Source organism: Camelus ferus, chromosome 22, assembly GCF_009834535.1.
Source record: "Camelus ferus isolate YT-003-E chromosome 22, BCGSAC_Cfer_1.0, whole genome shotgun sequence".
Taxonomy (NCBI): domain Eukaryota; kingdom Metazoa; phylum Chordata; class Mammalia; order Artiodactyla; family Camelidae; genus Camelus; species Camelus ferus.
The window spans coordinates 8,331,502-8,355,442 of record NC_045717.1 but is presented as its reverse complement, the minus strand read 5'-3'; the positions used below and the strand labels follow the sequence as shown (position 1 = coordinate 8,355,442).

Below are 23,941 nucleotides of genomic sequence, written 5' to 3'. Positions count from 1 at the left end.
GTGATTAGCATGAGCAGCTAAAGCCTTGGCCACCTTGCTGAGCAGATACTTGTTTGGAGGGCTTGGGAGTCCTTCCATTTTAAGAGTCTTCCTAGGAATAAAAAATGGTCTCTACTTGTAGCATTGGCATTCCCCAAATTTCAGAGCCGTGTTTCTTTGTGAAAAAGAGAGATATGCTTCTTGATGGCACGTGTGCTCTCTGGGCTGACATAGGCAGGTTCACTTTTCCCCTAAGGCGTATGAATGGGCTGGGCAACTTTCTAGAGCCCCTGAAACCACAAGGTAGGAACCCCAAGGGGGTACAATGCAAGCATTTTGTGCTCTCTCTTCGTTTTCAGGGTGACAGCTGAGAATGACTTCCTACACAGCCTGCTGGGCAAAGTCACAGCCTCCAAGGGCGACAGTGGAGGGCAAGGTACAGTGCCAAGAGGCCACGTGGGCTGGGCCTGACTGCAGCTTGAGATCCCTTGATTCTGTGGCAAACAGATCAAATTCCTAAACCCTGGGAAACATACCCTTCCTTCCAGACAGGCCTTTGTGAAGAATGGGGGCATGTGATCCACAGAGATAGAAACCACATCTCTATCTGGGAAGCAAAAGGGAAGCATGTCCTCGTGCCTGAAGGAAGAGACGAATTGGTATATCCTGACTGTCTCCCATGTGTCAGGCACTGGAAAATGTTTCCTTGTGTGATTTCATCCTTCCCACAGTCCTGTGAGATGGGTGGTATCAGCCCCACTTTACAAAGGCTGGGCTTAGAGGGGTGTGATAATTTGACAGAAGCTGACCCTGCTAAAAGTAACCAGTGGGATTCAAACTGGAGGTGTCTCTCCAGAGCCCCTCTGCATCCCGCCTTCCGTCCTCCCCTGGGGCTGGCTCGCTGCATCTGCAGTTGCTCACCTCTGCTTCTGTGGTCTCCTCCAGAGAGAGACAAGGGGGAGATGGTGGGAGGGCGAGGCTGAGAGGACACCTTGGAGCAGTAGGCTCTTCACTGTGAACGTTCCCTTCCAGGCCTCTGGGTGACCATGAAGATGCTCGTGGGTGACATCATTCAGATCCGCAAGGACTACCCACACCTGGTGGACAGGACCACCGTGGTGGCCAGGAAGCTGGGCTTCCCGGAGATCATCATGCCAGGTCCTCCTTCCCCCTGGGGTGGGGGTGGAGGGTGGTCTAGCCTGTGGATCCATTTTCTCTGAGAAGAGTCAACTCCTTCCTTTTCTACTGCTTTTCTCTATTTCTCTCCCTGAAGATAACTGCTGAAAACAATTGTGCATCCAAAAATCTTCTATGCATTCACATAATAAACACAGACACATAGCTATACACACAGGCACTTGCCAACCCACAGATGGAGTCACACTGTGTATGCTTTATGTACCATTACTTGATACACTTTGCATAGTGTTCTGCAGCTAACTTTATCACTTAATAATTTATCGTGGACATCCTTTCTACTTTAATACATGTGGAATAATTTTACTCTTTCTGGGGTGAATATCGTCACCCCAGAAATTGGCAAGGTATTTTTTTTTTATTATCAAAAGAGTCCGTGCTCATTTTAAAATGTTCAAATAGCATGAAAAGGTATAAAGTGAAGCGTTAAAATCTCTCTCAAATCTTTGTCTCCAGAAGTAACCACGACTATACATATTTTCCAAGTGTCTGTGTAATAAAAGAAAATAAATGAGATTGGATAATAGCGCTCTTCTGAAACTTCCCTTTTCACCTTAAACTCAAGTCTAGGATGTGTGTCCACAGCCAGTCTCACTGACCTACTCCTGCTGGCCCCAGTTCAGTGGTGGTCCACTGGAGGCCTTTGTGGTAATTTACTTATGCCTGCTTTACCCAAGACGTCAGTCCCTTGTGCATTCCCCTGTAGGAGTTTTAGTTGTCACGCCCATTCCTGAAGGCCCTCCACACCTCGTCCCTGACCCCGTGTTCCCTGGACACACACGGAAAATCACTCTGTCTGCTTTCTCACGGTGAAAGATCTGTGGAAACCACGGTCTGTGGTTGTGATTCATGCACCAAGATCAATTCAATTGGAGCTTTCCTTTGCCTTCCCAGAAGGTGTCACTAGAGGATGAAAATTAAATGACTTTAATGGACAGAGAAACATGGCCAGTTGTGACCATGCTGCCTCCCTTTTTGCAACTAACTTCCCAGCGTTCCTCCATCCCCTAGTTAACCTACCGCCCCAGCCTCCCGGGTGAGGTGAAAATGCTTTTCCAACTAGGAAGTTCTGACTTTAACTTCATTAGCAGACGTCAGTCAAGGTTGGGGCGCTTCCTCCAACTCCCCCACTCCCCGCGCCCGCCCGCCAGTCAGTCTCTCCTGCAGCACAGGCTCCAACTCTTGCCTCTCTCTCCCTCTGCCTCAGGGGACGTCAGGAACGACATCTACATCACGCTCTTACAAGGCGACTTTGACAAGTACAACAAGACCACGCAGAGGAACGTGGAAGTGATCATGTGTGTGTGCGCGGAGGATGGCAAAACGCTGCCTGTAAGGGACCCCGCCACTGCTCTGGGGGATAGGGCCCCCCTCGCGTGCCTCTGCTCATACGGATTTGCTCTCCCCGTTCCCTCTCCTGCTCCCTGAATGCCAGATGCCTTCAGGGTGATGTTGAGTGGTGTCATCTCCACCTTGAGAGCTTTGCCTGGCACAGTCGCCCGTAATAGGACGTGGTGGTGTTATTTCTTTACACCAGAACTTTTCAGTGTCTGTCCCTTTCCTTCCGTGACCTCTTCTTTTGCTTTTTTTTTTTTTTTTTTGGCTTGGCCTCAGTGTATAGGTTAGCATTTTACAGCTAAATGTTGTTGTCACTGAAACCTGAGCTGGTTTATTCAGGCAAAATTCATGGCAAGGAAAAGGATCAATACAGAGCCTCGGGCTGGTGTGAGAACTCAGGATGTCCTCAAAACAGACATTCGCAGGACTTAATCCGACGCCCCAGCGCTCAGCCAGACATTCGGGTGGAAAGCCTTATTCGCAAATTGGTCTCCAGAGGGCCGGCCGAGAGTATTCAAGAATGCAAAGCACGCAGCTATAAATATTTGTACAGCATATGTCTTGCACAATGTTTGTCATGTGTGTTTACATTTGTTTGCTTACATTCCCTTTAAGGTTGTCAGCAGTCGTGTCCAGTGTGTGGGAGGGTTTTGCTTTTCAGTTTCTCCTTTCCGAATACTTAGATGAAGATAAAATCAGCTCTCAGCAGAAGTTTTGGCGTGGGCAAATGTTCCTCTTAGGCCACAGCAGGTGATCAGACGGCACAGTAGGGTGGGGGTGTGAGCACTGATCCAGTCTTCTGCTGTAGCCCGAGGGCCTGCAGCTCAGGCACATTTTGCTGCACTCGACCGAAGAATGACTAGCGTTCATTGAGGAATTGCGTGTGCCGGGCACTGTGAGAAATATGATGCTTGACTGCTGTTTTCCCCATTTTTAAGGAGGGGGAACTAAACTTTGGTCGAGTGAAGTAACTTTCCCATGGTCATAAAGTCGGTATATGGCAGAAATGGGGTTTGGGTTACACCCTTCACTGTAATGCCGATACATTAAAAAAAAATCGTCCAATATATTTCTCATTTTAAAAATGAGGCTAATAACCGCTTCTATCAAATCCTGGGAAGATTCATAATTATTTTTTAAATTTAAATAAATCCCCACAATTGCCTTTTTGTTCTAAAAGACTGACCCCTCCTTAATTAATATCTAGTTGAGCAGAATCCAAGCATTTAGTTCATCCTCTTTTGGTTGGATTCTGAAACTTTTCTGAAAAATGAAATAAGCAAGAAACACTTCGCTCAAAGACACACAAAGGAAGAGCAGAGGGTTTTTGTCTGAAAGGGAAGATTGCATTTCGCAAATATATAGACCATTTCTTTGAAGTCATTTTTATCCAGATACCTGTTGGAGACTTTTTAACCTCAGCTTCATTTTTTTTTAAAAACACTGATGTGCTTGCCTTCAGTGTTGCCAAAGGACAAATTAGCAGGAGCAGTTAATAGGAAAGCAGGCCTCCTATCTCATTTCTGAGCCGTTTTTACTTCCACCTCTGCCACCCTTTTGAGTCACACCCAGCCAGGCTGAGCAGACGAGCTCATCAAAGATGCATATGTGAGCAGGTATATTCTGGGGGCTGAAATGGAGAGGAAACTGTGGGGCATGGTGATAATTTGCAGTTTCATTTATTAGGGAAGGTACAGAGGAGTTCAGTTGACTGACTATTGAAAATTGCTAAGGAAGCCTGTGGGAGGCTCTTCTTTCTCTATTTGCAGAAATAAATATTACTGCCTAATTAAGTGTCAGGCAGCACACTCCAACATTCCTGTTTGATGCTGGTACATTCCTGTGGGAACAGTTCCCCCTTTAGGGGTATCGATTTCTCCTCCTACTCCAAGCAGGGCCAGAGGATAGAGTAGAGTAGATTTGCCCTTGGCTCACGTTGGGGTCTCCAGGCCCTTGCTCCGGAGGGGCCGTGGCAGAGAAGCAAAGAGGGTGCATTCTATAATCAAATAGACAGTATTCAAATCCCAGCCTCCCTTCCTACTAGCTGTGTGATGGTGGGCAAGTTTATTCATCTATAAAAGAGAAATAACAGTCTCCTCCTTGCAGGGCTGCAGTTTAAACAAGCTGATAGGTGTCAGGTACCTGATATGCACTTAGTAACAAGAAGGAGGCAACATTCAGAGAACGCAGACCAGCTGCAGGTTGAAGCCCTGGAAGGGATTTGAGAGGGGTCAGATGGACAATCCAACGTGGATACCTGAAGCAAGTTTAGGAAGTAAAGGGCTGAGAAACCTCTGCTCCTCTGCGACCAGCCAGCTTATGGGGGTGGAGGAAGGGCGTAGGGGGCAGTGTTGTGTAGTGGTCAGGACATGACCCCTGGGGCCGGGCAGCCAGTCTCAAAGCCCAGCTCAGCCCGGAGTAGCAGGATGACCTTGAACAAGTTACATCATCTCTCTATGCCTAGGATTTCTCTGTCTGAAAATGAGACCAGCAGTGGCACCTCACTCTTGTGAAAAACAGCTGAGATAATCTACATAATAGGTGTTCATTAAAGTTAGCCACCATTGCCAGAAAGGCAGAGCCGTCCCAAGCTTGGTGACTGCCTGGTGGACGCTAATGTGCATCTTCCTGTGGTACCAGCCACCTGTCAGCCTAGAGCACTTTCTGGCTCTCAAAGTGCATTCACACCCATGATGGCATTTGTTCCTCAGATGACGCCTATGAGGTCAGCAGGTCCTGTGTATGGTGCCTGATTTTTCCTCCAGCCACCAAGGCTGAGTCGGCCTTAAAGCTTCCGGGCTGCCTGATTCCTACTCAGAATTCCTTCCATTGACCTGAAGCCAATTAGGGCTCTTGCTGTTACTTGGGAGCCAGGGGGGTGAGTAAGGAGGAGAATTATTGAATACTTGAGACATACACAAACTTACATTTTCCCTAAAAGCAGGCCCCCTCCCCTGGTCACGACGCTCTCTCCACTTGGTGGCATTCGATTTTATCTCTGAAGTGCTGAGGAGGAGGACACTGTCTCAGGCCTTTCTCAGAATAATACCAAGACTGTTTTTTCCAGCCTTAGGCAATCAGGTATTTTCATCAAGATAGTTTTGTGGGATTCAGCTGCCTGCCATACAGCAGGTTTACCTTCACCAGCGAGATACGTGTGTTTTCAGATTTTATAAGCTGCATGGGATTCCCTGGAGCTGGAGAAACACTAGGCCCATAAATGTCACTAGATATAAATCTTGGGAGGCTGGGTTGTTGCAGAGGGAACACTGGACAAAGAGTTAGAGGGTCCGAGATGTAGTCCTGGGGCTGCTACTTTTGGGAAAAGTGACGTTACCACTCAAAGCCTCAGTTTACTTAGTTTTGAAATGGGGACAATGATGGTAATCATCAGAGGTGGTTGTGCGGATTGAATTAAGTGAGGCAGCTGGCGGAAAGGGCTTAGCATAGTGCTGGACACAGAGCAGTCTCTAAATGCTTAGAAAAACTCTGGAAGCATGTTTTCAGTTCAGTGCCTCAGGAAGTTCTGAAAGGCTCTATTCCACTGAAAATTAAGGAAGTTGTGTGTCTTCCCTCATTTTCAGATGGGTTTGGTCTGACTGTAGGCTGCGTCAGTCAGTATTGAAACTGAACGCGTTCTCTCCCTATAGCTTGGAAATGCAGAGGGAGCTCTCCAGGCAGAGGGATGGGGGCTCTTCTTCCCACAGGCTAGCTTGGTTCACCAGGAGGCCCGGAGTGAAGGCATGTGGCCAGCTTTGGTCATTGAACCTGGTGGGATCCACTGGGGAATTTGATGGGATCTGGTGAGAGGCATGGATTCTCTCACCACAGAAATGCTCAGAGAGACACAGTTCTGCAATTTCGGGGCCTGGGCTGCAAAACCAGTCCTCAGGTCCCTAGATCTCCAGAGACTTGAGGCTGAAAATCTCTGTGTCTGGTATAAAAACAGAACTTAGGCCCCTTCTGGGTGATCCTACCTTAGATCAGTTTTGGGGCCAAACAACTGGAATGAACACAAAGAGAGAGAATGAGGGGCTGGCATACGCTATTGCAAGGTAACTCCTTGTTACTCTGAGGGTGATTCTTATGGCAAAGAATAAATAGCCTATCTAGGTGTGCGTGCTCTGTACTTTCTGTCAGAACATCCTTCCTGTGTTTCTGCTCAAAGTCACCTTGGAATCTTTCCTCAAGATCTTCAGCTGTTATCAGCTTCACGAAATCTTCCCTGAGTCCTCAGGGGGCACTGAAGTGTCCTTTCTCTGTGCTCCATAGTGTATAATACAGTCAGTCCTCTGTATCTGTGGGCCCTGTATCTGCAGATATGAAGGGTTCATTGGACTACACCATTATATATAAGGGACTTGAGCATCTGTGGATATTTTTAATCAGCATTTGGGGGTTAGGGCGGGACCAAGCCCCCGTGGATACCGAGGGACAAAAGGATACATGTATCTGTCATCACATCACGTTGTCTAGTGATTTGTATGCTCCTCTAATGGTCCCTCCACCGGACTGTGAGCCCCCATGTCAGGTGACTGTCTGACTCACGCCCGTATCCCGGTGCTTAGCATGGGCCTGGCACCCTAACTGTGGGCTGCCTTAGCTCCCTCTGCCAGTGTGTCTGCCTGAAACCTGAGCCCCCTCCCCTTGTCCAGCTCCCGCCGGCACCTTGGTGTGTTAGCATCAGAAATCCGTCAGAACGAGCTGCTGCTTGGCTGATCTGAGCCTGTTTGTAAACTTCGTGCAATTCAGCTTTAGGAAACAAATAGGATTAATAAGACTGGCAGCGTGCAGGAAATCCAAGGCCGGTTACCATTTAACAATAGGGCAGCCACGTCAACGGGTACTGTGCTCCGGTCGTTTCCAGAATGCAACTAATAGAATTTCTGTAGTTAAGCAGCTGTCACTCCCAGCGCTGGGCATATTCATGTGTAAATCCATAATGTAGGAGGGTACCTGGCAGAAGGCTTGAAGAAGGCGGGGTTATCCCAGGCCCCACGGCCATCTTTGGTTTGGGGACCAAAATTGCCCAAGCATAGAAAACGGCAATTTTTCAATGTTTTCTCTCTTTTCGTTTTTCTTGGCTCAGAATGCAATTTGTGTGGGAGCTGGGGACAAGCCCATGAATGAATATCGGTCCGTCGTATACTATCAAGTCAAACAGCCACGGTGGATGGAAACAGTCAAGGTAATAATAATAAAAAAATAATAAAACAGCTGCAAACCCTGACACCTCCCTACGATCTGAAACAGTACTCTGGTACGGGTCTGGTGGTATGTCAGGCAGGAAATAGTGACCCAGTGGGTGAGCACCCTGCTTCTCTTGATCACCCTTCACTGGCCCAGGGAGCAGCCACCGTGGAATTGTCAGATGGTCTCGTGGACCGTGCCCAGCCTGTCAAGCTGTGGCATGCTACTCAGCAGTGAAGAGTGGCAGAACTTGCGGGCAAATTTGGCTATAAAAAGCTGTTTAATGCCTGGAAGATATCCTACTGGGAGGGTACCTCAGGTGGAAGCGGCATTAACCACAAATATTTGCATTACCAGATTGTCACACTAAAGCAGGAGGGAATATCGTGTGTTGGAAGTAGAGCTTGGAATTAATTTAGCAAGCAGTGATGCTTGATCACAGCTTCAAATATCTCTGCCGGGGAACTCACAGCAGTCTTTAACTCACCCTGTGCTCTGAACCCAGACTCAAGATGCTCAGAAGACTTCCCTTTTGGGGATGGCTGGTCAGACCTCAGTGGTTCTTGCCTTCTCACCTGTATTCTGATTTGCCTCGTGGGTCTCCCTGTGCTCACTCTCTTCAAGGTGATGACCTGCCCAACCGTGGGGTCAGAGAGCTCTTGGACCAGGTCGTTTTCTCTGCACTCTCTTGCACCCCGGTTACGATACCTCTTTGCTAGCCCTCTTCATATTATTATAATGACGTGTTGCCCTGTGTGGGCCAGGAGTTCTTTGCATGTACGGACTCTTCCTTCCATCACCCTGGCCGCTGCCTCGCGTGGCTGTCAGTTATAGTAATGATTCCATGTGCAGGGAGGGATGGATCAGACTCGAGCTGCCCATGTGACTCTCTGTCGTTCTTTCGCTCTGTCTGAAACACACAAACACGTGGTGGACCTCTTCGGGCTCAAATTTCATTTTCTGGAGCAGAAAGTCCCCAAAGCGTGCATCTGTTTGGCTTCTGCTAGTCATCTGTATGAAGTAAACGTGTCCCTTTTTAAAATCTGAGTGGTTTCCTCACAGGTAGTTAAGCTTCTCTGTCTGGGCCTGAATCGGACAGTACAGAGATTAAGGTGGGGCTCTGGGGGGTAGGATAGCCCAGAGCCAGGCCAAAATCATCTCAGTCAAAGGAGCAGCAGACCTCTAACTGGACAGTGAAACTGGGTGACTAAGGGGTGGTTGTCAGGTCCTCAGGAGGAAGAAACATCTGCATGTGTGTCCAATTAAGGATGGGAATAAATCCTGGGATTTCCCCAAATATGATTGTACTGCAGCGTTTTTATTCTTTCTCATAAACAAGAGTCCTCCAGCAGGCCCCCTAATGAGCATTGTTAATTTGCTAAGCCCTGCTGCAATTGCCCGAACTCCTGGAGTGTGTGAGGAGAATGTGCCTCGTGCATTTTGCCGTGCATCAAATCCCGTGCTAAAGTTATGTGACTTTTATATCAATTTGAGGAGATTCATTTTTCCTCACTATAATTTACAGACCTCTTTTCATTGGCCGGGAATGCAATTTGCCAAATGGATTACATTTGGTACTTTATTTTCTCTTCATAGCTAGTTCTTATGTAATTTATTTACAGTTCATCAGGCTTGATGGATGGGTGATAAATCAGCACGCAGCACTCTCAGTTAAATGGTCTGGCTGCCCTTTGCGGGGCGGGGTGGAGCGGGGAGGGCCGTTTAACTCCTTGTATCCTGAGCTCTCGTTTCTGCCTGCTGAGGTGGCCGTCCCCATCGAGGACATGCAGAAGATCCATCTCCGGTTCATGTTTCGGCATCGGTCGTCCCTGGAATGTGAGTCCCCAGCCAAATGGCATCTCTGCAGCCCTTCCAAGGGGAGACAGTGGGATCACTGGGTGGCCCGTGTGTGGCTTTCTTTCCTGACCTCACAATGCTATTTCCAGCTAAGGATAGAGGAGAAAAGAACTTTGCCATGTCCTACGTGAAGCTGATGAAGGAAGACGGGACCACTCTGCATGACGGATGCCACGACTTGGTTGTCCTAAAGGTACCGTGAGCTAGGATTAACTCTGCAGGGAGGATGGTGCAGGAACTGAAGGGGACATGGCAGGATCGCTTAGTGGTTAAGAGCAGGGCCCCCAGAATCACACACATCAGGGCTTCCCAGCTGTGAGGCCTTGTGCAAGGTCTACTCTGGGCGTCCATGTCCACATCTATGAGCCCTCAACGAATAGTTGTGAGGGTTACATGAGACAGTTCATGTCAGCTATGACAATGGTGGGTACGTGGAGCTCTCAGTAAATGGAAAAGGTTATTGTTACATAGAGAATGGCTTTGACTCTGTAAGACACCTGTGGAATGTACAGAAGACCAGCAGGAAATATTTGAGAGATTCTTCACTGTGGCTAATGGAAAAAATGTTAGAATTTAGGATCCTGATCCTGCTGTTGACTAAATTCAGAGTCCTCTCACGTGTCTTCCTGAGTCTCAGTTTCCTTTTTGTTAAGTGGCGATGGTCATATTTATGACAGACGAATAAGGTGGCCCATGGGAAAGCACATGGATAAAGGGTACAGGTGACAGCTGGCATTTTTTGTACGTCATGAGACTTGAACTGTTCTCTAGAAGTTGGGAAGTGTTTGCCTGACCCTGCATGCATGCTTGCCCACAACCCCTCTTGTGACAGTGGCATGCCTCTGCTAACCCCTGGCTGGTGGCAAAGGGTGTGGCTGTGAAAGGGGCAGGGCTAAGTGGTCAGCACAGGGGTCAAACCCTTGCCCTTGACTTTCTCAACCTCGGAACCTGAAGTTGCCCTTTTTTCCTGTGGCCTGCTTGGCAAACTCAGCCTCATCAAAGCTTCATCACATGCTCCTTTTCTCTGAGTCTCTGGCTTTTCCAGCACACCCCCTTTTCTTCGGTGCAGCCTCTGTTTTCTCATTTAGGACACATCCAGGTAGTTCTTGGCTTAATAGCCATTCTTCCCCAGTGTGAACTCATTGAGGGCAGAGTCCCAGTTGCAGTCAGTTTTCAATTTAGTCACCTTTCTTAAGCCTCCGTTTCCTCAACTGTAAACTGAAGATGATAACATTGTCCACAACAGCAGTGATGGCTGTGGGGCTTGAGTGCAGTGAACTAAGGCATATGAAGCACCTAGTGTGTATTTAGTGCAGATTAAGGGCTCAGTAAATGTTACCTGCTCCAACGCCTACCTCTAATCACTCACTCCAGGACACCAAGGGACTTAACGTGTCTATTGTTTTACTAAGCATTTATATGCATTGTGCTGTCTGGTCTGCTCAAAATTTCTAGAATTAGGCAATATGATTAACCTTCAGTTTAATCATGAGAAAAATGAGACACAGAGAGACCAAGAAATACATCCAAGATGACACGCACTTGTGAATGGTAGAGCAGCTCTAAGTTCCATGACTTTCAGAGTCCGATGCCTTGGCTGTTAACTTGTTCTTTGAGCTCTTTCCTTCTCCTCCTGGTGGGCTTGTTGATGCTAAGATTTCATGCAACCTAGAACGAATTAAAATGTCCTGTTTGGGAATCTTTTTTTTCAATCCCCTCTGTGCCGTTAGTGAAGTCCACAGAGTCTTCAAGTGGTTGATCAACTCCTTTTCCATTAATGTAACCTTGAGTTCTTGCCTGTTTTGCAGAAAAACAGCCCTACCTTACCAGCCGATGTTCATTGCTCCTCTATTTCTGACCCTTCCCACCTTACAGTGTATAATCTAGCCGCTGCAAGCTCTGTGTAGCACTGGGCACATATCCTTGGCTTGGGGAAGTAACCGAGGTGTTGTTTCCAGGGGGACAGCAAGAAGATGGAGGACGCCAGTGCTTACCTGACTCTTCCTTCCTACCGGCACCACGTGGAAAACAAGGGGGCCACCTTGAGTCGAAGCTCCAGCAGTGTCGGGGGGCTCTCTGTCAGCTCCCGGGATGTGTTCTCCATTTCTACGCTGGTGTGCTCCACAAAGCTCACCCAGAATGGTAGCGGAACCACTGAGAGCTGTGTGTGTGTGTGTGTGGTATGCGTGTGCATATGCGTGTGTATGTGTGTATGTGTGGGCAAGCCCGGAGAGGTTCTGATATGGACAGTTTAGGCCAATAATAGTAATTCTGTTTGTCTGGACTCTTATTTTAGTGGGTTTGCTGGGTTTGCTGAAGTGGCGTATGAAGCCACAGCTGCTTCAGGAGAACTTAGAAAAACTGAAGATTGTCGATGGAGAAGAAGTAGTGAAGGTCAGTGGGACTTCATTTTGCTTGTATTCATCCACCAGTGACAGAGCTTTAAATCACGAGGGGCTTCAGGGGAGAAATGAATTGTTGAAGGAGATGGGTCAGCTTTTTCTTCTGACAACGGGACACGGCTTCCCAAGTTGCCATGAGAAATTTTCACTGGGAAATCTGGGGGATGATGTGGTTCGGTGATGCTGTATGTTGAGCAGCAGAAATGTATGGTTGCGCTCAGTCTCTGGAAATAGATCAACTTGGGGGTAGATCTCAGCTCAACTGCTTGCCAACATTATGTGATGATATTATCAATATGGCGTATTTTGCAGGGTGGTTGTGAGCATTCAAGATGATAAATATTTTAAAATTACTCACCAAGTCTCTTACACATAATACACGATAATTGAACTAAAGCCTATAAAACATACAGAGTCCAACCAACAGTCACTGTTATTTGTTTTTGTTGTTACAAGTTGCTGCATAGTATGATCTTTTAGTGTTGTCTACATGTGGCTGTTAGAAATGAAAAGTATTCTTGGTTTCTGCTGCTTCTAGGACATTATGTATTAAACATGAGAAAGGGAAAGACATCAACGCTCGTATTTTAAGTGAACAAGCAGAAAAAAATGCAAATGTCAGGTGTGTTGCTCTGTCCACATGGTGAGGGAGAACATAGTGTCTGCAGTGCAGATCTAATTAAAGCAGCCCTCTCTCCAGCACCATGAATTGGGACAAGTGTTTCCCAGAGGTCCTAGTGATCTTGTTTCCACCAGGAACTTGGAGCCACTAGAAACTCTGAGATTGAATGTCTTTATGTGGTAGCTCTGTGTTTTGACTATAGGAAATACTGACCCATCTCTTAGGAGGGAGGGGTATCAATTTTTAGTTAATTGCCCATACATAGAAAAGCAATGGTTGAATTTCCAGATCAGTGCTTTAACTGTGCACCATTGACCCACCCGCCTGGTTCAGCAATGGCAGGAGAATTCCCCAGACATTCTTTTATAAGATTTATTACCTTGGGGCAGCTTGGGAAAGTCATCTGAAAGGGAATTCCACTGTCTTTTGCATTCTTTTTTTTTTTTTTTAACTCTGTCATTGATATATGCTCTATATACAGTAACGTATGTACAGAGCACTTATCTTAAGAGCACAGTTCAGTGTATTTTTACACACGTACACAACTGGATCCCCACCACCTAGATCAAGACACAGAACATTTTTAGCATCGCAGTAGGTTCCCCTATCCTCCTTCTCAGTCAGTAGCCCACTCGGGAGTCACCACCAAGCTGACTACCATCATCGCAGATGGGTTTTTTCCTGTTCTTGAATTTCATAAAAGTAGAGTGACAATGAATGCACATTTTGTGTCTGACGTCTTACTCTGCACGATGCTCATAAAGGTTATCCGCGTCATTCCACGGAGTCATAGTAGTTGGTTCTGTTTTATTGCTGTGCAGTATTCTGTAGTGTGAAAATGCCACCGTACATTTATCCACTCTGCTGCGTTGCTCCAAGTTCGGGCTCTTGTGAGTCAGGCGCCCGGCCCTCCTGCACGTGGCCCTTGGTGGATGTGCGCTCTCATCCTCTTGAGTCTGCACTGAGGAGTGGGACTTCAGGGTCACCTGCCCTCTTTCTTACGAGACCTTCATTATTTTGCCCAGTTTCTCCAGGATACTCTGGACGCCCTCTTCAACATCATGATGGAACATTCTCAGAGTAATGAGTATGACATCCTGGTCTTTGATGCTTTGGTAAGAGAAAGGGGACAGGTGTTCAGGGATGTTAGGCATAACGTGTGTCCAACTGAGAGAACACTGAGAACTTATGGCCCACATCGCCATTTATGTGAACTTTTTGGAGGCATTGTGACATCTGGCAACCAGACCAATGAATTTTCTCCAACTCACCTGACCATGAAACCCCTTGGTCTTATAACGCCCCGTTGCACATTTCATGAACCACTTTCTAGGAGACAGACTATCTTAGTGAAAAGGACTTAAGATACGCTGGTGACTAGAGATATATTGGTGAGCTAATTCCTGGGCAAAAGAATTTTAATAGGGGTTCAGTTAGGCCATGTAAATACAGCTTCCTGCTCTGGGTCTGCCCCCAAAACACTCATTCCTTGCCTCTTCCTCAAGATCTACATAATAGGACTCATTGCTGACCGGAAATTCCAGCATTTCAACACCGTTCTGGAGGCTTACATTCAACAGCATTTCAGTGCTACCCTCGCTTACAAGTAAGTAACTGCATTTCTTACTTGCCCTGCCAGGAGGCCTGTGTCACAAGAAACTTGGTTAGTTTCCTTTTGTCACCAGCCTGTGTGAGTTCTCCCTTTTTTGACAAAAACCCAGTCTGTGCTTGTGTTATTTACAATATATGCAAACCCATAGATTGCTGTGAATATGTTATGGTGGCAGAAGTATATGGAAGTGTTTGCTCATTCACTGCTTCATTAAATCAGTCAGTCAGTCAGTCAGCTACCATTTATTGAGCAGCTACTTATTGTAGACACTGGGGTTCAAAGGCTAGGGAGAAGAAAGTGCATAGGAGAAGTAGCTCAGGACAGCTTGGGTATAGGGAACTGAGGGTTAGAGCTCAGAGATGGTGCTGGAAAAATTAGTGGGGGCCCGTTTGTGAAGAGGCCTGGAAAAGCAGACGAAATAGTAGTCGCAGATCTGCCCTGCTGGTGATAAAGAATCATGGAAAATTTCCAAGCAAAGGAGTTCCGTGACATTGCAAGAACATTTCCTGTGGGATGAAAAGGCTGAAAAGGACATGATCACCACCAGCATCATCTCCACTCACATCCTCATTATGACCAGTTTTCCTAGTCAAAAGATTTTTCTTTCCACCCAGTTTTTCCTTTGCTGGCTTTTTATGGGCAGGAAATACTCACTCCCTGTATTACATGTATTTTTTAAGCAGAGTTACTTTTATGGTGTAAATGAGTGAGTGAGCTTGGCTGTACCACCACCTTTAACCTTTGATTGAATGCCTTATAATTTACTGAGAAAACTAATTACCATGCCGTGGATGGCAAAATGATGTATTTTGAAAATACGATCCCTTATTCAGGAAGTTGATGACGGTGCTGAAGACTTACTTGGATACCTCCAGCAGAGGGGAGCAATGTGAGCCGATCCTAAGGACCCTGAAAGCTTTGGAATACGTATTCAAGTTCATTGTTCGGTCGAGAAAATTGTTTTCGCAGTGAGTACTTGTTACGTCAGAGTGATCGATCGGTTAGCGCTGCAGTTCCTCCGGGATGCAACAGTATTCATGCCGTTTGAGAAACTCTTCCACAAAATTATAACCAACTGTTGATAAAAAACAACTTAAAAATCCAACATAGGGAGTTGTGAGTAAGTAATCATTCCAAGTTCATTTGGGGGAAGAGAAAAAGAAATCTTCCTCTGTGGTCGGGTTACGTTTCACCCAGTGAATATGGTTTGTGATTCGAGGCTCTTCTGCGTTTCGTCTAACATTCTCTGTGTGATCTGAGATATGGTGAAAACCTTCCAGGAATCTACAGTCCATGGGGCTGAGGAAAGCAGAACTCAGAATTTGACATTTATTTGGCTCTAGGAGAATGTGCATGACGGTACAGCTGGTATTTGCAGTTGACCTGCCTGCCAGTGAAATCCTAGTGGCCAAAAAGTGCGCTGATGTGTGAGAGCACCTGAGAGATTTGGTGTTTGATGGTCAGTAGCACAGAGGTTAGCCGCCCTTTTAAAGGGCTTTAGAGATGGAGGCATTCCAATGCAGCCCGCAGAGTAACAATTTGTGTTCATCCTGGCTAGAAGGCAGCGTTGGGCAGGGGACTGGTGGTGTGGATGACCAGGTTGGTTGTGTGTGATGGGAAATAAGAAGCATGCAGGGAACGTATTGTCTGGATTCTTAATGCTAATGAAGAGCACTCAACTCAAGATGACTTGGGGAGAAAAAGGACTTAATTTTATTTCACATTATTGAAAAATCATGGGGGTAGTTGGCCTTACGCATGGCTGGATCCAGATGCTTAATGTTACTCAGATAGTCTGTCTCTCTAGATCTTGGCTCTGCTTCCCTTTTCTTGGTTACTTTCTGAGGCAAGTTTTCCAATGTGGAAAGCTCAGGTTCATATTCTACTATCTTAAGCAACTCTAGGTTCCTTGTCATTCTAGCAAAATTCGATGCCAAGAACTATCTTGGGTCATGTGCTAAGGTCTTCAACAGTGTGACCAGGGGGATGAATATGCAGATTGTGTAGTTATATGGTCACATGTTCACCTCTGGAGCCGTGAGTCAGGTCGGCCTCTTATGGTATGAACTTGTTTAGTTGGAGAGATGGTTTCCCGAAAGAAAGTAAAGTCTGTAAGTCATCATTTTGATGATGACAATGGATGGATTATGAAAGCTGCTTGTTCAGCAAGGCATCTGACATGGGTAATCATTTGGGATTCTCCTTTTTGGGAGAATTCTTTGAGATGCCAGTTGGTGAATAGAAAGAGGTGAGTGTCTCGAACCGTGTCACAAAACATGTCACTTAGGTTATTCTAAAAGTGAAGTATCTGTTTCCATTCCTCTGTTTTCATCAGATACTGAAGGCAGAGATTGTGTGTTAAAGTCTTAGGGGTGTTCTTCCAAGTTCAAGAGATACTTGTCAATTATTTGAAAACCAGTAGAAGACAACTGTGGGTCTTTCTGTGGGTTGAGTTTCTTGGAGGGGTTCAAGGTTTGAAACATTATAATTCCAGATTAGGCAGGGGTAGGCAAGAATATCTTACTCCATCTTCTAAGCAAGAACTTCAGATCTACAAGAAGAACGTATTTTTTCCATTTACCACATCGTATGCCTAGTTTTTTCTTTTGGATTATCCCTTCCTTCCTTCCTTCCTTCCTTCCTTCCTTCCTTCCTTCCTTCCCTCCTTCCTTCCTTCCTTCCCTCCTTCTTTCCTTCCTTCCTTCCCTCCTTCCTTCCTTCCCTCCTTCTTTCCTTCCTTCCTTCCTTCCCTCCCTCCCTCCCTCCCTCTCTCCTTCCTTCCTTCCTTGGTCTTTTCTTCTTATCTTTTTTAGTCTTTGTTTTTTCCTCCACTGGAACAAACAACATTTGTACATTTGATTTCTTCTTTTCTTCCTGAAGGCATGTCATCTTGCTTTCTCTAGTTCTTCATTCAGTAGAAATTCAATGCTATTGGAACTCTAAGTGATTTTTAGCTTCCTAAAGAGTGGGATGACCTGTTATTCTTTGCTGTATTCCCTGCATAGCATCTAGGACATCTTTGACACTCAAAACCTGCCAGTTGGATGACATGCATTTTGAGGGCTAGGAAATGGCCTTTGGCCGGAGGAGGTGTTTTTCAGGTGACCCAGACACAATCTCATGAACAGAAATAGAGGCTGACCTGCAAAGAGTGTCTGGGAGCTCGTGCTGAGGGAAGGTTGGTGGTGTTCATTTCAGAGTCTCTCACAATGGCCTGCCCTTCAGGGGAGCTTTGAGGACATTGGGAAGTGATGGAGAAGTGCTTCCCCGAACTGGAAGGGCATTTCACTGGGGAAATTAGAAGATAGAAGTTTCAATGCTTTGAGATTTCTAAGCCAGCTGGTGGGAAATTGTAGTGTAGTTACTGCTTTGGGGGCTCATTGTGTCTGCATATTGTGTTTCTTTTTCCTGCTACTCCTTTTTCTTCTTTCCCATGTGCATAACTGCGGCTAATTGGGCGCCCATTAGCTGTTCCCTTGCCTTTTTTCCCTTTGCGCCTGCTTCACAGGAGCGTTTACAACGGCTAGGGATGATCCTGTATCAGTCTGCAGCATGCAGCTGGGTAAGAGAGGAAGAGAAGTTGTTGAAAAGAATTGGAATTTTCTTTGGGATCATTCATTTCTATCACATAGCCAAAGAAAGTGGTTTTCCTGTCCCTTCTTCTTGGGTCACTAGCTCCTGAGTCGAAATCTGGGTAGGTGTCTCTGGGCACATACCTGTGCTGTGTTGCAGTGGAAGCTGGCAGAGCAGGTTTGAGCTTCTGCCACAGGAGAAATATGGGAAATTCCTAAATTGTCGGAAGTGGGTCCAAAAGATGCTGGGTGCCCACAGAAATGACCAGTCTCCACTGGGCTTTTCTAGAATGACTGAACCCCTGGGAGGTATAGGGCACAGTGAGGAACATTCAGAAGGAGCTGAAATGATTATCTTGGAGGCATTAAGCTTCTTTACAAAACCCCTTGCCATGCCTTTTATCCTGAAGCCCAGACAACCAGCTGAGCTTGTCCCCAAGGTTTCTGAGCCTGTGAAATCACTCAGAGTCTGCTGTAGCCCATGCTTCCCTGGTCCACGTGATGGACACCAAGGAGCTCCCCTCCCTGCTGCCCAGGCACAAACAGAAATGAGCCTGCAGAGCTGTAAGTATGACTCCCCAAAAGAGGGGAGACCCAGAGTGCAGTTCTGAGATGGCATTTGCTCCTTCTTGTCTATAGTCCTTTCAGATCCTGGAGCTGCCACAGGCTGGAGTATGGGGAGGTGGTGTGGGACACGGTGATGGTCGCCCTGTACTGGGCAGTGTTGGCTCAGTGATGGTCACTGGTCACACAGGACATTTCCTGTCCCTGTAAGCGCCTGGCTTAGAGAGTGACTCAGCCTCACTGAGCCTTGGTTTCCTCATCCGTGAGTAGGGATAAATCAGCTCTCAGAGTAAACATTAGCTGTTACCGTGTTTTCACCTAGAAGAGACGGAAAGGGTGCTTGTTTCAAAAACTCAAATTTAAATTAGTAAAAGTTTTAATGTCTTGATCCATGCTCAAAATTCGGCTTACCGTTCATGCTATCCAAGACATTTCTTGCTCTTTGTTTTTTAGGAGGAGGGGACACCTTTACCAGGTGTCTTTGCTTTTTGAGGACCTCAATGCAGGGCATTTTATAGCTCTGCGAATTCACCTGGGTCTGTTGCTGGCCCTTAGGGTGGGCCCTGCTTTTGTCTGCTGCTTCCACTGCCTCTGTGCGTGTGATCAGGCCCTTCTGGTCCAAGCTGTGCATCCAGCTCTCTGTTCCCTGCTTGCTCTGCCTGTCTTTTCTTTTGCATCATGCCTTCTGCTCTCATTACAGTTCTGCTTACTCAGTTCCTGCTTCCTCCTCCTCCTCCTCCGAGTAATCCCTCTCCTGGGGCTGCTCCGCCTTCACACACTCCTCCTTCACCACACTCATCGCCACCGTTTGTTTGCTTAGGGGCGGCAGTCCGCTCAGTGGTTAAAGGCATCGTTTCTGGAACCAGGCTACTTGGGTTTGAATTCTGCATTTGAATCCTACCGCTACCAGTTACTAAGGTTCATGACCTTGGGCAAGTAATCCACCCAGAGCTCAGTTTCCCTGTTTGTAAGACAGCCATGTATGGAACAACCCGGGCAGAGCTGTTGTGCAGACAAGATGAGCTAACGGATGTCAGGCACGTGGCAGTCAGGCGGTGCCTGTCACAGGGCAGGTGCCTGCCTTATTATTACCTGCTAAGTGCATTTTACCCATTACCTCCATCAGCCCCCCAAAATAATCCTATGGAGAACCTCATCTCCTGACTTCATCTCCTGTTCCTCTCTCACTCCCCGCCAGCCCCATAGGTGGCCTTGTTGTGGCTCAAGTTCCTGACACAGGGCCTTTGCCACCCTTCCCCAGACACCGGCTTGCTCACCCCCTCACCTCTTTCACAACTTTGTTCAAATGTCTCCTTCCCTCCCCTCAGTGCAGTGGCAACCCCTGCCCTCTGCACTTCTGACCACCCTCCCATTCACTCTGCTTTGTCTTTTTCCTCCCCGTGGAACTAAATACATGTTAACATACTGTACCATGATAAGTCATGCTTTTGTTTTAATTATCACTGCCCTCTGCCGGCTAGAGTGTCAGCTCCTTGAGGACGGGACTCTGACTCTGTACTGCATTCCAAGCACCGAGGACAGCACCCAGCACACAGTAGGCTCTCCTTCAATAAGAGACGAGACAGCCCTTCTAGCCCCCTTCCACGGGTGACCAGGCTGAGGCTTAGACCCAAGCCCAAAGGGCGCATAGCTAAGAGTCAGGAGAGCAAGGCTTCTCATTCTGCCTCATCTGATTAAGCAGTTTTGAGAACCGGAGCTTTTTCCGGACCATACAAGTGTGGTTGGCCAATGGGAGGGGCTGTCCTGAGAGAGAGCAGCTCTGGCGGGAGGGTCTACCTGCTGGGTGCTGCTGGGGCTGCTGGGAGGGGCGAGGCTGCATGGGTTTAGGTGCAGCCATCCATCCCTAAGCACAGTAAGACTTCAGTGAAGAGAACGAGGCCTTGGAGCAGGAGCTGTCAGGAAGGGCATCCCCACCAGCATGGCGAAGCTGTCTGGGCAACAGTGACTTTATCCTCACATCCTCCCAAGAAATGAATGAAGAAAAGCTGACATGGGGCTGGCCCAGGTGAGCTCACACCCCTTGGAAACAAGCTACTGCTCAGGGAAAGAGGACTGCACACATCATCCTAATGGGAGCAGCAGCATCTCTAGGAGTTCTTCTGCTCCCCAACCCTCACTTGGGACCTGGGAAGGCTGGCCATGGCGTGTGTGCACAGTGTCATTTGCCTGCACTGAGGCTGCCGCTCCATTAACACAGGCTCAAAGGAGCACAGTTCTCACCTCCAGCGGACGCTCCCAATCTAGCTCTGCTCACTCAGGGTCAGACATCCTTGCCCTCTCTCTAATTGCCTTCAGCATCAGATGATCTGATGCTCTCTAACGCTTGCTTTTGCGTTTTTATTTTGCACCTTGCTTTATTCTACCCGTCCCACCCCCACCTCCCCCGGCTCCCGTCTCATCCTTCCACCAGTTCAATTTCTTCATATGTAAATATTATATACTACTTTATCCTCCAGGTCATGAATATGTTAGGCAGCAAGGTTGTCTGAATAAAGCTCAGGCAGGCCCAGTCTAGCCTGCAGTCAGAGGGAATACATAAGCCTCTGCCTTTTTAAACAGATATGGATTTAGCTTGGAGGTACTTGCCAGTGTGATTTGTTTTCATTGTTCACGTATGAAAAAGTATTAAAATGTAATCATCGGTTTGTGCGGAGCACGAGTTGGAATGCGGGTCATGTTGCTATTCCCGTTTCTCCTGCATGTGATTTGTTTGCATGTTAATGCCGTTTATTCCTGTGTAAGCCTCTGTTTTCAGCTTTGAATATTATTTCACTTTCTGATGACAGTAATGGCTCAGTAAACTATACAATTGCAGTTAATGGGATTATTTTATGATCCCATTAACTTGGCATCAGATCAGGGTGGAAGAGAAAACTGTCATCAAAGGGATGTTGTCAAACAGTTACTTCTCTTTAATTTATTGTCTATTTTATGAATTGCTACAGGGCAGAGAGGGAGGTCTTAGCCTGTTTTCCTACAAACTTGTGAAAGCACTTTGTAAACTGTTAAGTAAGTTGTCCTTACTATAACGTGAAATTGTGCACATGCATGCACTTTTAAACAGTCCTCTTTTCCCTTTGCAAATGGAAATATTGATCAACTTTTATTGAGCACCTATTCTGTGCTAGGGACTTTGTTAAGTGCTGGGAACTCTGAAATTTAGTGTCAGATGTCCTCGAGCAGTGGCAACTTAGTGGACGAGATGAGACACACGTGCCAGCAGTCAGATGCCCACGTGCCTGGAGTCAGCAAGGACCAGGGTTGTGGTTCAGGAGAGGTCTGCAAGTGGTTCCTGGGGGCAGACCGGTTTGAATGACGGACTCCACCTCGGGGGAATCGGTAATTCTTCGCAGAGGAGGTAGTCTTTTAAAGTAGACATTGAAGCCCGCCCGTGGAAGAAAAAATAATCAGGAATTATATAGAACTTCCAATTACTCCTACTACTCTAAGGTACCATTTATAAAGCCCCTTCTCTGTGACTGGCTCTGTTTTCACTCTACCTCGCTTAATACTTACGACAACCCTGCAAAGAACAGATACTATTATAGTCATTTTACAGAAGGGGAAATTGGGGCCCAGAGAGGTGCAGAAAGTGACTCTAGGTCACACAGCTAGATGTCGGCAGGGAGGGATCTGACAGCAAAACCTCTGTCCTTTGCGCTCTTCTGTGCCCACCCTGTGAATAGCTAGGCAGGTGAAGCTGCAGTGGCGGAGAAGTGAGGGTGTGTCTGAGGAGGGGGGCTGAGGCTAAGTTGTAAACTACTTTGAGCACTGGATCAGGGAGTGTGACCTCGTCACTTCCCCGCTGGGGGATATTGGCATACGTGCTGCCCTCCGTCCTCAGAGCACAGAGGGAGTACCCCATTGGGGTATACACTGATCCACTGGGATCAGACAAAAATATTAAAATTTCCTTCATTTTGTCACAAGATGAAGAAATTAAACTTTGTAACTATTTGACTTAGATTAGTTTGTGGATATAATTTATCAATAAATAAGCATCTGTTGAAATCATTCTTAAAAAATTTTTTTTTCTCATAGCAGCTTTGGAAATCCCAGGATTTTGGCAGCAGGTGGGCACTGAAGTTCTAAAACAGGGGATTAATATGATAATATTCATGTTTTAGAAAGATTACTGCAGACGTAAGGTTAGTAAGTGGAAGATGGTATGGAGGAGGGGAGGCAGGCGATCAGTAAGGAAGCTTTTGCAGTAACCCTGGCAAGGGGACTTAAACTGAGGTGGTGACAGTGGGGCTGGAGAGGAAGGAAAGGAAGAAGATAGGGGGTCTGTGGATGGCAGGATTGCCCAAAGTAATTGAGTGCGGGAGTGGAATTGACAGACGGGATCAATAGGCTGATCTGACGCTGAACTTTGTGGCCCATTTGACTGGCATTGCTCATCGGCATTGATGCATGAGGAGGGAAGGAGCAAGTTCTGGGGGTGGGGTGGGAAATGATGTGTTTGGTTCGGGTCTTGTAAAGCTGGAAGTGTTTACTGGTATAGCCAGATGGAAATGTATAGCAGATAGTTAGTTTCAGATTTGGAGTTCAGGGGAGTGGAGAATGGAGATATGGTTTTGGTAGAAATTGATCTCCTTCAGGAGAAAGGAATATTTGAAGCTGTGGCACAAGGTGAGCAATGCTATAAACTCAGAATGAAATGCAGGCAATTAGCATGTTGGAGGGATGGCTGAGGGAGAGTCCCAGGGAAGGAGGATTGGAGATATAGGAGAAGAAGCAGGGAGAATCCAGGACCCAGGAAAGGGAGCACTTCAAGGAGGGAACATCAGCCGTATCAGCTGCTACAGTGAGGTCCTGGGAACTGGAAACTCATCAGAGGCAAGTTATTTTGCAATTAGGAGATCTTTGGTGAATCAGCCAAACCTCTGTCCAGAGTTTAGCATCTTTCCTAATAGCCAATCAGGAGGCCAAAGGGAGCAGGGTTTTGACAATTATTTCCCATCATCTGCGTACGAATTACTTACACTGTGGATTGTTTTTTTGCCAGGGTTTTATCCTAGACTGGCTTCCCCCTCCATCCTTCAGAGGCTGGGTCAATGGTTTCCTGTTGTCACCAATCTTACACTCCACTTACAGCAAAATGTAAGCTGCTGGTCTTGTTTGCGTCCATTGTCCCTTTAAATGGCTTAATTTTGCCGAACAAGACTATACATGCTTTAGATAGTTAAGAGAAAAGCCATGGAGGACATGAGATATTCATCCTTTTAGGCGGAAGCAGTAGACCATTTCCTTCCCTCGTTAACTCCTTGTTGGAAGTCTGGGAGCTAGCTTGCTGGCAGAACCTTTGCCTTCGCACAGAAATGGCTGTTTCTGTCAAATGCTGAGGTTGACAATTCCTCAGAGAATGATTTGGGTGGAAGATCGATTTCCTGAATAACTATGTAGATTTAGGAAATGTGTTTGCAAATCTCCTGTAACTAAATATGAATGTGCAGGATAATAAAGAGGTCTCGTTTGCCAGAGGGGTGAAATTCACCAAGCTAACCCAATTGTCAGAGAAGCTGAACTGAATCAGAATGACTAGATGTACTTTGTGATCCACTTCAAATGCCCTTGAGGCAGGCAT

At 46.8% G+C, this 23,941-nt stretch overlaps 1 protein-coding gene across 2 annotated transcripts in view; it reads left to right on the top strand.

Moving 5' to 3' along the window:
* Nucleotides 1–23,941, top strand: part of DOCK2 (dedicator of cytokinesis 2) — a 371,427-nt gene that overhangs the window by 51,125 nt on the left and 296,361 nt on the right. For both annotated transcript variants that reach the window (XM_014563918.2, XM_032465120.1), the window contains 11 exons: nucleotides 339–415; nucleotides 1,012–1,137; nucleotides 2,384–2,508; nucleotides 7,604–7,702; nucleotides 9,468–9,540; nucleotides 9,651–9,754; nucleotides 11,520–11,703; nucleotides 11,858–11,955; nucleotides 13,611–13,700; nucleotides 14,091–14,191; nucleotides 15,031–15,165. In XM_014563918.2, the coding sequence (XP_014419404.2) occupies nucleotides 339–415; nucleotides 1,012–1,137; nucleotides 2,384–2,508; nucleotides 7,604–7,702; nucleotides 9,468–9,540; nucleotides 9,651–9,754; nucleotides 11,520–11,703; nucleotides 11,858–11,955; nucleotides 13,611–13,700; nucleotides 14,091–14,191; nucleotides 15,031–15,165 (1,212 nt within the window). The remainder of the gene's footprint in view (nucleotides 1–338; nucleotides 416–1,011; nucleotides 1,138–2,383; nucleotides 2,509–7,603; nucleotides 7,703–9,467; nucleotides 9,541–9,650; nucleotides 9,755–11,519; nucleotides 11,704–11,857; nucleotides 11,956–13,610; nucleotides 13,701–14,090; nucleotides 14,192–15,030; nucleotides 15,166–23,941) is intronic.